General features: G+C 36.6%; 1 protein-coding gene across 2 annotated transcripts in view; it reads right to left on the bottom strand.

The window, feature by feature from the left end:
* Window positions 1–1,274: 1,274 nt before the first annotated feature.
* Window positions 1,275–16,665, bottom strand: part of LOC127878148 (uncharacterized protein KIAA0825-like) — a 50,892-nt gene continuing 35,501 nt past the window's right edge. For both annotated transcript variants that reach the window (XM_052424584.1, XM_052424585.1), the window contains exons 20-26: window positions 15,620–15,762; window positions 14,784–14,944; window positions 8,315–8,456; window positions 7,737–7,839; window positions 5,598–5,701; window positions 4,802–5,010; window positions 1,275–4,384 (exon numbers count right to left, since the gene is read on the bottom strand). In XM_052424584.1, coding sequence (XP_052280544.1) covers window positions 4,190–4,384; window positions 4,802–5,010; window positions 5,598–5,701; window positions 7,737–7,839; window positions 8,315–8,456; window positions 14,784–14,944; window positions 15,620–15,762 — 1,057 coding nt within the window. In that variant the 3' untranslated portion in view covers window positions 1,275–4,189. The remainder of the gene's footprint in view (window positions 4,385–4,801; window positions 5,011–5,597; window positions 5,702–7,736; window positions 7,840–8,314; window positions 8,457–14,783; window positions 14,945–15,619; window positions 15,763–16,665) is intronic.

Here is a 16,665-nt window from a genome sequence, read left to right as displayed (position 1 = left end):
GGACTTTAGTATTAATGTTTGTCTTAACCATGTTTAAATAACTTTACTGTTTCTCTTAACAGCTGCTTATGTTTTATTTTTAGTTACTTCTGTTTGTTTGACAAATGCTTTGCCATTAATGCCACAATGTACTTTAGTATTATGTTTGTCTTTAACATGTTTAAATTACGTTACTGCCTCTCTTAACAGCTGCTTTTAATGTTATTATTATTACACTTGTTAATAATGTCGGTTTAAAAGATAATTATAGCTTATGTTTATATGTTATGTACTCTTGCCGACTTTAAATAAAATTTACTTGACTTGTACAAATATGTGCCGCGTTTTTGGAAAACTGGACTAAATGCATATGCGGAAAGTTTCGTCCCAGATTATCCTGTGCAGTCCGAAGGTACGAAACTTTCCTCTTTTATGGAGGTTTTCGTTTAAAAAAAAGCCTTTCTAAAAGAAAATCCAGCCTGACGGAAAGTGTCGTTCCTGATAAGCCTCTGCAGACTGCACAGGCTGATCTGGGACGATACTTTACGCATATGCATCTAGTCCAGTTTTCCAGAACGCGGCTTAAATCATCTGCCCTTAATTCTGACAAATTCAGTACATATTCTACAATAACACGTCTGAAATAAACTTGGAAAATACAAACAGTTGTGATATCGAAGACCTTGGGCAAATTCAAAGAAGGTGTGGGCGTCCGGCATTGCCAGTAAAACGGCACTCCATGTTATCTGCCTTAAAATTTGACGTGTTATGGGAAAACGGGAGCTGAATACACGTGCGTTAAGTGTCGTCAAAAACAGGTCCTTGTCCAAAATTAGCATGTGCGAATCAGGGTCGACACTTTCTGCTTTTATGGAATTTTTCGCTTACATAAAGTCTCTTCTAAGCGAACTGCACAGGCTAATCTGCAATGACACTTTACGCACGTGAATTAAGCTCAGATTTCCATGAACGAGGTCACCTAAGCGTGTCTATGCTTCTCAGAGGGTACTGCAATGTAGCAGGAAAAGAGAAACCATCTTAGAATTTATCTGCAACTGCTACCGCATGTTTCACGTGACAAGTTCCAATATTTATATATTGCGAGCGTATATAAAAACCTTCAAATAATTGTTTTAAAAAAATATTAAGTTTGTGCTGCTCTTTGTTCAATTAATGTAAACATGAGATGTAAAAAAATATTAAATGTATTGTATGGTAAATCAACCATAAGTTAGTATTAGCGCATGCATATAAGGTTACTTAAGTGTGCTTTATAAATGAGGGTAAAATAAAACTGTTTCTTTCAAATTTTATTCTTTTAAGGTGCAATTGGTTTAACAGATACAAGTCTTCATTGCCGAATAACACTACTCTAACAGACAAATAATAAATAGATAAATAAATAAAGAAGCTGGTAACATAAACAATTGAAGGTTTTCCAAACAGTCCAACTGTCACTATGACAAAGCAATAATTCGTGAGAAAATAACAAAACTACAAATACAAAATGTACAACAATATATATTACTGCAAAATATAGCACACATACATGTTGGTTTATTGATTGAAGTTTTTTTTAAATCTGAAGCCATTGAAAAACAAAAGAAATACTTAAAAAAGTAAAATAATATGCATAGCTGGCACTGTGTTTGGCAGAGCCTTTTCAAATAAACCTTTGAGTCTGTACCTCAAACAGCATTGCGTAAGAGTGTATAATTGAAACAATAAGCTAAGTTAACAACAAAACCAAAACAAACATTCACAATATTCAAATATGATCACATTCAACATCATATCACAGGCATGGCCACACAATTGGCAAAACAGGGTTGAACTATTTGGATCGTTCTAGAGTACTGTGTTGAGCAGGTGGAAACTGGCAGTGGATTGAGTATCAAACTTCACCTTAACACACAATAAATAAATGAAAAACTGTCTGTGCATATGTATATTTATATAAGACGGACTGGAAATGTTAATAATGGAATAACGGAAAGGCTTACTTTACTTGTTAAGTGTTATATTTGTACATACAAAAGTTCAATAACCATCTCTTGTTTTGCTATAATTTCCGTTCCCTTCAAGCCCTTGTTAACTATAAATTTCAGTACAATTTAAACAAATATTCTTAAATACTACTTTCTGTAGGATTTATATGAAAAATGTAATCATTAGTAGCAAAAATTCAACAGTCCTGGCAAATTCACCGTCAAAAATAAGTCTTCCATAAACATATTGCAACTAAAAGAAGCATTACGAGCATTGGGAGTGAGCTAGTCATACATTTAAATGGTAAATTTGCTATTGATTGCCAATGACCCTAAATAACATAATTACAACATGGATTGATCAACAGACATGGTGGTGCTCACATCGTGACCACCAATGGCATGTCCTTAATTATCCACTATAATGCCATGCCGGATATACAGATTACATTAAATGTAAACAAGTGGACGGATTAGTTAAATAAAAAAAACAGAAATCAAGAACTACACATCGACAGAGATTAAGTCAAAATACAATATGAGTAAAAGAGATCAAATTAAAATGGTAAAACATTTTTGCCAAAATTGAACAACACACACAATATACAACAAAGATTGAAAACTAAATCCAAACAAGATTAAATTCAAATCTTAATTCACAATAGGTTTCATAATATATTATTAAATCCTAAAAACAACAAGCACTCAATATTTATAAAGACCTTAACTAATACCACATTACAGCAGTTTTCATGTATTGATAAATAAGATTATTCAGGATAAAAATACAAATGCATGATTTATTTGAGCAATGATCCCTGGTCAAAGCCAGTTTTAAACAGGATCATTTAAAAATTATAAAGGCATTTTAGCACACATAATTAACAAGACTATTGCCAAGCAATATAAGTCCCCTACCTTGAAAACTCCACCATTAACAGCAACATTTCTAGTCTATTTGTTGCCATAGCAACCAGAATTCTCGACGTAGGAACAAAATGAAATAACGTGCATAATCTCCATATTGCCATCTATACATGTTCCAAGTTTCATCAAAAATATCAAGAACTTTTAAAGTAATCGCAGGATCCACCATTTTCAACAATATTTCTAGTCTATTTGTTGCCATAGCAACCAGAATTCTTGACGTAGGAACAAAATGAAATGACGTGCATAATCTCCATATTGCCACCTGTCCATGTTTCATGAAAAAAAAAATATAAGAACTTTTAAAGTTATCGCAGGATCCAGAAAAGTGTGACAGACTGACAGACTCACAGACTTAGGCACAGAGCGCAAACCATAAGTCCCCTCCGGTTTCACCAGTAGGGGACAATAAATAGGAATACAAATAGAAGTGTATAGAGACGCGTCACTGTGAATGGGATAAAATAACAATTTGTAATCAACAAAAAATTGTCAAAAGCAATTCAAATTAAATAAATATCAGCAAAAGTTTGGGGAAAATGTGAAAACAAACTCAAGGAATACATCTTCCACATATACATAAAAAAGTCTGTATAAATTAAACAATGAAAAAATTTTTTTTTACTCCAATAAGTGCTTCCTTGTGCAAATAAGACTAACAGATAATCCTTTCTATCTACCAATTAAGTAGTTCATAACAAGAATACAAGCGTATGAGCTTTACCAAATTAGGTGAGTATTTTTCTTCCATACAAGTTTGAATCAAGCTGTTGTTTCAGTTACATCAACTTATTTACATTTTGAGAAACTACTGAAACAAAATCATCAAACTAAATTTATTTAAACTTCCATCATTGATTATTCAAATAAAAGTGAAAACACTAAACCCTTTATTAGTTTATTGTTTGAATTCTCCAGGAAGATGCTTTCCAACTATAATTTTCACTACACAAAAGTGTTAAGTTTTTTTCAAGTAATTTTTAAAATTTTAAGCATCCCCCCAAGCCAGATTATGCTGAATATCATATACAACCCATATGTTTTTTTTAAAGATAACAGCTATTGCAGCTCAATGGGGTAGTTCTAAAACCCTTATCAACTCTTTTTCACTCAATAAAGCATAAAACCAGAACAGTCTGCAAGTTACTCTCAGGCTGTTCAGGTTTTATTGCTGTTTTCTTCCCATTAGAAGCCTTAAAACTTAAATATATTAAGAAAGGTCTTATATTTTATATGATTTTCAAAGGAACTACAAAAGCATCAAAGTGTGTATTTGTAAGTCGTTGCCATGGTTTCTATCTCAGCTCCCTGGGGTCATTCTCAAACACGGCCCTCAATGCGGCCACTGGTTTCTTTTCAGTGTCCTCGAGGTAGGCCCCGTCCTGCATCTCATGGCGGTTGTAGAGTAGCGTGCGGAAACCCAGCTCACTCAGGCCCAGATCAGACTGCAGCAGCCTCTCCCAGTCCACTGGCAGGCACTCTATGGCTGCCTAGCAACAATAGGAGGAGGGAGTGGCATTGATGATTTAAGATCGATATCTTCTATACCAGCTATTGAGAAGATGCATTTTGTTTATTCAATATAGTTTACCTTAATAAATGTAAAATTACCTACTATTATTATTTTAACTGTTCGAGTTGTAATACTGAATAGTCAGACATAAAACAAAGCACAGAAAATGGGTGGGAAGAGAGTTATTTATATCTATGCATAAGACATTGAAAGGCATTTTAGAAAAAAAAGTTTGATTCAACATGAGGGGCACATAATTTATTTAAATAGTTTTTTGAAACAGAATATAAAATATCAGATATAACTGTTCCTAAAAAAAGAAAAAAGATAAATACTTACACATGTTTGTCAATTCACACATTTTTTTACGGTAAGTTAATTTGTACATACTCACATGGTCAAACTTATATGGACCAATCCGTTGATGAGCAGTAATAGGATTGAAATCAGAGGTTATAGGTCGTGGAGTCATATCCAAAGTGAACTTTAGTCTCTCTGTGAAAGGTTGTGCAAGCATCAGGCCATGCTTGATGTCCAACTGTTTGTGCAGCCACTCTTCATTGTTGCTAAGCAACCAGTAAAGGCGCTTCAAGTCTTCCAGGCCTGTGTCAACATGTTCTAAGTTAAGTATAGGTAAATAGTTCAGCTCAAACAGAACATTAGGAGTGTTTTATTTCTTATCATTTACTTTCAAACCAGATGAATTTCTCCTGTTAATAAAGAAGGGTATGTTTTATGAAGTTATTACAATTAAACAATAGGTATCCTATTTTAACAATCAAATTGTGAAATTCTTAAAATAATTGAAATTACAGTTTGTTTTTTTGAATAAAATCAAGGTAATGTTTTTGATAAAGTTATATGAGTCTCGTTCTGAGAAAACTGGGCATAATGCATGTGCGTAAAGTGTCGTCCCAGATTAGCCTGTGCAGTCCGCACAGGCTAATCGGACTGCACAGGCTAATCAGGGATGACACTTTCTACCTAAAATTGGATTTTTGCTTAGAAGAGATTTTCTTTAAACAGAAAATATCATAAAAGCGGAAAGTGTCTTCCCTGATAAGCCTTTTCGGACTGCACAGGCTAATCTGGGATGACACTTAACCCACATGCATTATGCCCAGTTTTCTCAGAACGCGACATATATATATAAACTTGCAACACAACAACCCTGTACACCCTATTCTCACCATGTGTGGTAGCCAGGAGGTCACTGGTGAGGGACATGTACAGCTGGTCCTGGAACTCTGTGCTGGCATCCTGGAGCAACAGATTGCTGCTCTCGTCAAAGATTCTGAAGAAAATATAAGCTGCAATGTGGAAAAACTCCGCTTCATGCATTTGCGAAGAGAATAATGCCACATTAGCCTGAGCAATCTGCAGGCTGATCGGTGACAACACTTCGCTTTTCAAGAATATTTCGGTTTGTTTGAAGTTCTAAAGTTCTAAAACAAAATCCAGTCTAGGCCGAAAGTATTGTCCCTAATTAACCTGTTTGAACTGCACACGCTTATCTGGGATAATACTTAACAACATACAGCGAACCCATTTTCTCAAAGACATTTACATTAAACTAGACCTTTTTCACAAACATGACTCATACTCAACGTTTGATATATGATCAATGGCAAATAACACCCCAGTGTAAGAATCAATGGGGACCAACGGTGTCTTGCACATTTACACTTAAATATGATGACAATATTTAAGTTTCAATTAAATAGCTTGAGAAATGTAGAAGAACTTTGCTACAGAAAACAAACTGACCAACCAACTCTAATATACCTCTTCTCACCAGGTGAATAATTGTATTGGTACAGGTAATAAAGAAGTATCCTTATCAACACTAACATAAATTAAAGTACCGGTAATGATTTTTAAGATATTAATTTTAATACAGTTGAATTCGAATTACAAGGTAAATTATAGTCAAAACCTGATGGCTCGAACTCGCCGGGACCAACAACAAAAGTTTGAGCTATCCGGAATTTGAGCCAACCTATTTATAATTACTAACATGAATCTGCAACAAATTTACATCTTCAATGGCAGAGTATTTAATACTGCCTAAACTCTGTACTACTTTCTGCTATTGAATCAACAAGAACTAAACATATAATATTTTAAAACATTTACACAAACAATCAAACAAATATATGTTAAAAACACATACATGTATGTATTATATAATCGCGTTTTACGTAGAACATTTACAGGTACATGGAAGAAACAGCCCTAAGAAACAAAACACGAATGAGCACTATATACACATCGCGGAAATATTTAGCAGCACTACATAAATTCATTTATTTGCTTTTTTAAGAATGACATGATGTAAATATGTGTAATGTTAATACGTTGTTTGGATACAAAGTCTTCAATTCCATTAAGAAGACATTGTACATGTATTGATGCAGCTGTTCCAGCCATAATAATACTGCATCTACAAACACTCTGGATTTGATATGGAACATCATTTTTTACTCAAATCAATTAACGATTGAGTCGATGACATGTTTGCATTTAAGGCGTGGCTATAATCAAGCACTCCTAATCGATTAACAACTTTAAGCAACCTGAAGCGAGTTAGAGCCAAACAAAGAAAAGAATGTGTGAAAATTGTGACTGGGACTATTGAAACAGTTCGAGCTTTCCGATATTTCGACCCTGGCAAATTCTAGCCATCCGACAGAAATTTATATGAATATATAGCAATAAAGAATCGGTGCTTCAGGGAGAGTTCGAGCTGACCAGAAATTCAAGCGAGTTCGAGCCATCGGGTTTTGACTGTTTATGATATGTTATATTTGTGAAAAATCTGCAAACATCATTTAGCCAAGAACATATGTTTTTCCACTTTGGACACCTTTTTTGATATAAATAACATAAAATGTGCTATGGTGAAACTGTGCTAATTATGAGAGTCATTCTAACAATTGATCCAGGTTGACAATACCCCTTTTATGACATTTTTTGTGCTAGTGTCTGTTCTAAACATAAATATGCTATCTGCAGAAAGAATGGTTCTGGATAAGCATATGCCGACCGCCAAGGTTGATCTGCATGACACTTCATGCAAATGCATCAAGTCCAGATATCAGGATATACAAGCCCTGTCATGCCAGAATGAGTCTTATTCTATAAGAGGCCAGTGCAGCTCCAGACCAGCCTGTGATGTTGCGCAGTCTAGTCAGGAGCTACCCTGTCCGCAAATGAGACCATACATCTTCATAGTGGACAACAAGGGTCCTGCTTATGCCGGACGCTTATGGCATAAGACCCATTTTTTAATGAAGCACCTCGTATGTTAACTATCTGTGAGAGCTTACTCGCTGGAGAGGTAAGTGACCAGTATCTGGATCTTCTCATTGATCCAGTCCTTGTTGTCCTTGCAGAACCTGCCTGCAGATCTGGGGGTGGAGCTACCCTTCACTGAAATGTGGTTACTATGGTTACATAGAGAGGTTACAAACGGTGATGTAGCAGACTGAGACAACTTGAGTGGATCTGATATCACTGGATGGAGTCCTATTAAAATGAAGGATGAATTTCAATGTTTTATTGCTACCTCAGAGACAGTGGCTGCAAGTATTTACCTCTGACAATTTACAGCCATTATCCTCAATTATTTGTCAATCCGCATAAAAAGTAGCAAAATTACATTGACTGGCTTACCTTTCCCATATACCAGCATGTGGTGAACACATTCTGCTAGTTTGACCCCCCCCCCCCCATATGGCCTTGTTCAGTATTTCTATATTTATTTCAACCTTGATGACCCAAAGTACCTTAACTTTCCCAGACACTAGCAAAAGGTAGGCATTTTTCTAGACATATTTACACCCCAATATGGGCTTATTGAGTATTTAAACATGCAAAAAAAACTCAATGACCTAGAGTACCCTACCTTTCCCAGACACAAGAACATGGTAGACACAGTCTGCTAGCAATTTGAACTCGTCTCGTATAGGCTGGTTGAGGGAGCACTGGAGATCCTGTGACATCTGACTGGCATTCAGCAGGTACTCTCGCAAGGACAGCGCTATCAGCTGGGAAAAATGGGCCTTATGCAAGTGTGTTAAGTGTTGTCTCTGATTAGTCTACGAAGTCTGCGCAGGTTCATCAGGAACGACACTTTACACTTTTATGGAATTTTTTCGTTTGAAGGAAGTCTTTTTATAATGAAAAGCCTGTTCAGGCAAAAAGTGTCGTCCTAGATCAGTCTGTGCGGATTGCACAAAGGACATAAGTAGTTATACGAAGCAGACATCACAAAGTTGCATGAAAATGACGGCTCAAATATTTTACGCTCAAGTGTGCACATGACAAAGAGCTGGTTTGAGAACCCATGTTTTTTGCAGAGTCTAAATGACCTTAACATTCGAGCCAATTTTCATTTTAATAAGGGATGCAAGAGGTTAACCGGTTAATTAACCTACCGAAACAACCAGCTAATTAGTTACATTTTATGGAAAAGGTTAACCTGAAACAAGATGTGTTTGTGAAACACAATGTCCCCCTATATGATGTTTGACCTTGTAGGATGACCTTGACCTTGTGAAGGATGACCTTGACCTTTCACCACTCAAAATGTGCAGCTCCATGAGATACACATGCATGCCAAATATCAAGTTGCTATCTTCAATATTGCAAAAGTATTAATAAAATAAGCGATTTTGGCCACATATATTTGACCTCTGACCTTGAAGGATGACCTTGACCTTTCACCACTCAAAATGTGCAGCTCCATGAGATGCACATGCATGCCAAATATCAAGTTGCTATCTTCAATATTGCAAAAGTATTCATAAAATAAGCGATTTGGGCCACATATATTTGACCTCTGACCTTGAAGGATGACCTTGACCTTGACCTATCACCACTCAAAATGTGCAGCTCCATGAGATACACATGCATGCCAAATATCAAGTTGCTATCTTCAATATTAAAAAAGTATTCATAAAATGAGTGATTTTGGCCACATATATTTGACCTCTGACCTTGAAGGATGACCTTGACCTTGACCTTTCACCACTCAAAATGTGCAGCTCCATGAGATACACATGCATGCCAAATATGAAGTTGCTATCTTCAATATAGCAAAAGTTATTGCAAAATGTTAAAGTTGGCGCAAACAGACAGACCAACAGACAGACCAACAGACCAACAGACAGACCAACAGACAGGGAAAAAACAATATGTCCCCCACTACTATAGTGGGGGACATAAAAATAATTTTAGTATACTTTTTTCTTCAAATATTGTTTTCTCTTGCTCATAATACATTCATACGATTTAACGTTTTGCGCCCGACATACTGCCAATTTTCGCTAGCGACTAGTAAAAACAGGCCGCACCATCGACGGTAGTAAATAACGTTTCAACAAACAAGGCAATAAAACAATAAATCAGAACCTTTGTTGTTACATACAGGGGATACATTTTGATAATTGGCACTTTTGTTTTGTTTAACTCACGAAAATTTAATAAGGGAACTGCTGAGAGTGGGGGGCTATTAGCGAAGACGCTATTGACACGTTTATTGAGCTCTTGATAAAATTCAGTTGAGACACTGGATGGTTTATTTTGTTGTTTTGTTAACCAATATCCAACACTGATTGCTCGCGAAAAGTGATGGGGAGGGGGGCTCTTCCAAAAATAAGTAAATGACATGTGAAAGTGAACATTGTGTAATTCTTTATTTTTTTACTCATATTCTTTAACGAAGGAAAATTAATACAATACAAAGCAAACATTTACAATATTATTATAATAATTGTTACTATACATTTTATTAAGAAACAGACATGTTATCAACGCAAGCAATCTTAAATTACTTTCGTTTCTATCAAGAGTACAGGTACAAGCAGTATGACTTTGTTTACGTATACATTAACATTTTAACTACTTAAGGTGTTTCGCATAACTGGTTACTAACTGGTTACAGCAAAATGTAAACAGGTTAATGATTTTTGTAACCTCTTGCATCCCTAATTTTAATACATAAACAGGGAAAACAGGCACAGAGAATGCTTGAAACAGAGGCTAGAATATTTGACCTTCAAGTGAGATCTCGACCTTGAGCCAATATGACTCCCTTATGTCTACAATACTTAGTCTCAGTGATCTCAACAATTGAACACAATCCCATGAAAAACTGTTGCAATGTACAGGAGTTATGGAGGGGAAAGGCATATGTTACGATCAAAAGGATAGATGAAGGGCATTGTGATAACTCCTACAGCTTTGTAGCAAGTTTTCAACATCAGATTTTAAGAGCTGTCGGGTAATACATTCATTTCAGCCAGAAAATACACAACTTTCAACTAGAGCTTTGTCACAGACGTGACGTATACCCCCACATGCTGCATTGACACAGAATATTTTGCATTCTGTCTTCACAAAACAAGAGAAGCTAATTTATGGCGATTTTTCAGAATCATTATGCCATTATCATATATGTCCATTTTGACCTTCAAACTCTTGAATTCTTTCGCATAACACACCACCCACCACCCAATGACTGTGAACAAAATAAATGTACACAGTCATTTTAAAATCTCACAATGAATGACATAGTTATGGCCCGGACAAGATTTTTTATGGCCATTTTTGACCTTTGAACTCAAAGTATGACCTTAACCTTGGAGATATTGACATAATTCATTCGTGTGACACGACGTCCAATGATGGTGAATGATTTTAAAATTTCACAAAGAACGACATAGTTATGGCCCGGACAAGCTCATGTATGGCCATTTTTTGCTTTTGAACTCAAAGTGTGACCTTGACCTTGGAGATATCGACGTTATAACTTTTGCGCGACACACCGTCCAATGATGGTGAACAATTGTGCAAAATGATTTCAAAATCTCACAATGAACGACATAGTTATGGCCCAGACAAGCTCATTTATGGCCATTTTTGACCTTTGAACTCAAGTGTGACTTTGACCTTTGAGATATCGATGTAATTCTTTTGCACGACACACCGTCTAATGATGGTGAACAAATGTGCCATATGATTTTAAAATCTCACAATGAACAACATAGTTATGGCCTGGACAAGCTAATTTATGGCCATTTTTGACTTTTGAACTCAAAGTGTGACCTTAACCTTGGAGATATCAACGTAATTCTTTCGCGCGACACACCATTTAATGATGGTGAACAAATGTGCCAAATGATTTTAAAATCTCACAATAAACGACAAAGTTATGGCTCGGACAAGCATTTTACTTTTGAACTCAAAGTGTGACCCTGACCTTTGAGATATTGACGTACTTCTTTCACGCGACACACCGTGCCATGATGGTGAACAAATGTACCAAGTCATTTCAAAATCTAAGATAAATGACATAGTTATGGTCTGGACAAACATTCTGTTTAAAACGCACTAAGTGACCCCGTGACCCAGTTTTTGACAAGGCATGACCCATATTAAAACTTGACCTAGACATCATCTAGATACATCTTCTGACCAAGTTTGGTGAAGATCGGGTGAAATTTTCGGGACAGACAGCCCGACAGACGACAGACAAAGTGACTCCTATAAAGCTCCCATTACCAGTAATGGGGGTATAAATATGATTTAGTTGCCAGATCATACCAGAATACATAAAAATAAAAATGCTTCAGATTTTCAATTAAACCATACATCATCTGTGTGAAGGTCTCAAAAAAATAGTATAGAACAGCAGGGTTTACCCCAGCAGATATTGCTTGTCGCTGCCGAAATACCATCTTCATTAGCATTAAACATCCCTCACTTTCACAACTTGCCTTTAGTAGCCAAATGTCATCAAGGTTAAACAATAAAAAGTCAAAGGAGACCCTAATAGGGAACTCTGCAATATTATTAAGTGAGGTTATGCCAAAGATAATCATTTCCATAATTGTGTTGCTACTGAAAACCATTGAGACATCAACATTTTTGAAAGCATTTTCATAAGCTGCAACCTTATACTGTATTTATATTCTTTATTTCACACTGTGAAACGCCTTTATAGTTAAGTTTATAAAGAGTATAAAAAAAGGTTTAAATGATGTTACAATGTAGTTGCATCACATGCATTTATATCTCACATTTATCATTTAAATGGTGATTTATGTTAATAAAAAAGGGGCATGACTTTGAATTGACATTAGTTTTTTGCTATTATAAGAATTTTGCAGTTAAAAACAACTTCACAATCTATATTGAATAAGCTAAAGCAGAGAAATTTCAACATGACATGTTCCTGTTGGCATGCCCTAAATGACGCAACTTACAATTAAATGTCTGAAGATGTGTATCTGTTTTGTGTGTTTTGTGTGCGCTTAAAATATGTTTTAAGTGATTCAGCTAACACAATAACCAAACAAGAGGCCCATGAGGGCCTGAACCGCTCTACTGCTATAAACACTGTGCAAGTTTGGAAAGAATAAAATGGGAACTGTGTACTTAATCGCGCAAACAAGGAGAATTTCCTCAAATTCAAGGGGAGATTATTGTGTACTTATTTATCTGATACTGCTTATATTCAATAGGTTTCAAGTCCTCATTGATATAAAGATACTGTGCAAATTTGGAAATCATTGGATAAAAACTGTGGAATTAATTGCATAAACAAGCGGGATTTCAAAATTTTCTCATGTTCAAGGGGATGTCATTCTAAACTTTTTGCTTCGATATTGCTCTTTTTAAAAAAGGATTTGAGTCCTTATTGTTACAAAGACACTGTGCAAGTTTGCCAAGAATTGGATGACAATTATGGACTAAAAAACTGAATTTTCTGAATTCCGATATTGCTCATTTTCAATAGGGTTTGACTCATCATTCAGATAAAGACACAGTGCAAGTTGGGAAATAATTGGATGAAAACTGTGGACTTTATTGCGTAAACAAGCCTAATTTCACAATTTTTTCAAATTCAAGGGGAGATAACTCTGGACTTTTTATTCTGATGTAACCCATTTTCAATAGAGTTTGAGTCCTCATTAATATAAGGACACTGAACAAGTTTGAATAAAATCGGATGAAAACTGTGGACTTTATCGCGTAAACAAGAAAAAGTCTAACGCACGCATGCACGCACGGACTGACGACGGAAACTACGCCATGACATAAGCTCTTCAGGCCTTTGGCCAGTTGAGCTAAAAATATTGGCCATGTTCTATGAATAAGGGGTTTAATGCATGTGTGTAAAGTGTTGTCCAAGATAAGCCTGTGAATTCTGCACTGGCTAATCAAGGACGACACTTTCCTCTTATATATTTTTCGTTTCAAGGAAGTCTCTTTTTAGCAAAATCAAGTTTAGGCGGAAAGTTTCCTCCCTGATTAGCCTGTGCAGACTGCACAAGCTAATCTGGGACTACACTTTATGCAGATGCATTAAACCCCTATATCACAGAGCACGGCTCATATGTATTCTAGCTATAATCACATAACACATTATACAGACAGAAAAAAAGGAACAACACCAAAAATGATAATTTAAAACAAGACTATTGCCAAGCAATATTTGTCCCCTACCGGCTCTACCATTGTCAGAAATTCCACCATTGTCAGAATTATATATATATATATATTTGTTTCCATAGCAACCAGAATTTTTGACATAGGAACAAAATGAAACGACGTGCATACTGTCCATATTGCCATCTATCCATGTTTCAAGTTTCGTGAAAAAATATGAAGAACTTATAAAGTTATCGCAGGATCCAGAAAACCACCATTTTCAGCAGTATTTCTAGTCCATTTGTTGCCATAGCAATCATAATTTTTGACAAAATGAAATGACGTGCATAATGTCCATATTGCCATCTATCCATGTTTCAAGTTTCATGAAAAAATTTAAAGAACTTTTAAAGTTATTGCAGGATCCAGAAATGTGTGACAGACAGACAGTCAGACTCACAGACGCAAAGAGCCAAAACCACAATTCCCCTCCGGTGAAACTGGTAGGGGACAATAAGAAACTTAATTTAAATAGCAAGAAATCTAAAAAGCACACCTTAAAATGAGATCAGTTGACAAAGAAAAAAAGAAACAGGAAGTATAAGGACGTGACTTCAATTAATAATACACGCTTTTAGATAATAATTTAATGACTAAATACTTTTGATTTGTGAACAAAACTCATATGAGACTTCAAATGCTGACTTGACGCTTCATTATTTGAGCTTCATTCCCGGTGTACTAGGCTTATTGCATGTGCATAAAGAGTGGTCCAAGATATGCCTGTGTGGTCCGAACAGGTTTATCAGGGAGGACAAAATCCACGTTGAGCAGAAAGTGTCGCCCCTGATTAGCCTGTTTAGACTGCACAGGCTAGGCTGAGACAATAGTATAGGCATATGCATTAAGCTAAGCTTTCCAAAAACGTATCTACATACCTTAATGCCGACGCAGTGGTGGGGAGTCTTGAGTCCCTTGCTGGCACACTGCTGCTCCAGGATGCGGAACAACACCAGTACGCTGCTAGGCAACACAAACATGTCCTCTGTAATCTGGGTCAAGGTCATCTTTAACACCACCTCCACAGTGTCCTTGCTACCTGTAATGGGGCAAGTCCTATTTAGTCAATTTCTTTTCCACACAAAAAATTAAGTCCAAGGCGCTTAATTGCTAGTATACTACATATATAATATATTTATAAAATGCCGTATTGAAATAAAGACTTCTTTCAAAAGATGTAAGAAATTTATACTTTGAAGTGCAGCAAAAAATAAATACATTTTCATACATAATCAAAAACAACTGAATTAACACTGTTAACACTTACTTGCTTATATTTTGTAAGGGTAATATATTTAGCATTTGCTTTGGAGAAAAATAAATTATTTGCGCCATATTTCCAGAATTGTTGATCAAAACAATAAACCAAATATGCCTTATTTAAATGCAGACTGGCTGCAAAAAATGTTTGAAATATATAATTTGAATTGCAGCCAAAAATAACAGATTTTCATGTGTTTAAAAACTAATCAATGACAACTTAATTAACATTGTTTTATATCCGTATTTTCTTTTAAAATATTTTGTGGGAATGCATTATGAACTGAAATATTTCCTTTAACAAAAAAATGACATAAAATAAAACATCAAACACCATTACATAGTGGCTTCTAAAGATCACATATTGAAATTCTAGTAACAAATTAAAAGTTATATATGAATATTTTAGTACAGGTCTATTTTAAACATCATACTATGCCCCAGTGTCACTCACCCTCAGCCTTGCGTGCTGACCTTGGCGTTGTCGTGGCATGTGAGCGGCAGCCGCATGGCAGCTCCTCAGTTACCGTGGAGATGGGCGTGATCTGCTTGCTGTCCGCTTGGGTCAGAACAAAGTCCAGTAGCGGCTTCAATACCCTATGTGAGAATTATATGCATCATTATAATGCTGCTCAGTAAATAAAATATAAACATAGCTCTTGGAACACAAGGTTTAGTGCATTTTTTAAGTGTCATCCCAGATAAGCCTGTGCAGTGTGCACAGGCTCATCAGAGACAACTCTTTTCTCTTATAAATTTTTCGTTTAAAAGAAGTCTCTTCTTAATAAAAAATCCAGTTAAGGTGGGCAGTGTCATTCCTGATTAGCCTACGCCAGTTAAGGCGGGCAGTGTCGTCCCTGATTAGCCTACACCAGTTAAGGCAGGCAGTGTCATCCCTGATTAGCCTACGCCAGTTAAGGCGGGCAGTGTCATCCCTGATTAGCCTACACCAGTTAAGGCGGGCAGTGTCGTCCCTGATTAGCCTACGCCAGTTAAGGCAGGCAGTGTCGTCCCTGATTAGCCTACACCAGTTAAGGCGGGCAGTGTCGTCCCTGATTAGCCTACACCAGTAAAGGCGGGCAGTGTCGTCCCTGATTAGCCTACGCCAGTTAAGGCAGGCAGTGTCGTCCCTGATTAGCCTACACCAGTTAAGGCAGGCAGTGTCGTCCCTGATTAGCCTACGCCAGTTAAGGCAGGCAGTGTCATCCCTGATTAGCCTACGCCAGTTAAGGCGGGCAGTGTCGTCCCTGATAAGCCTAGGCCAGTTAAGGCAGGCAGTGTCATCCCTGATTAGCCTACACCAGTTAAGGCGGGCAGTGTCGTCCCTGATTAGCCTACGCCAGTTAAGGCAGGCAGTGTCGTCCCTGATTAGCCTACGCCAGTTAAGGCAGGCAGTGTCGTCCCTGATTAGCCTATGCCAGTTAAGGCAGGCAGTGTCGTCCCTGATTAGCCTACGCCAGTTAAGGCAGGCAGTGTCGTCCCTGATTAGCCTACGCCAGT

Source organism: Dreissena polymorpha, chromosome 4 (genome assembly GCF_020536995.1).
Source record: "Dreissena polymorpha isolate Duluth1 chromosome 4, UMN_Dpol_1.0, whole genome shotgun sequence".
Classification (NCBI taxonomy): Eukaryota; Metazoa; Mollusca; class Bivalvia; order Myida; family Dreissenidae; genus Dreissena; species Dreissena polymorpha.
This window is presented reverse-complemented; position numbering and strand designations above follow the sequence as displayed.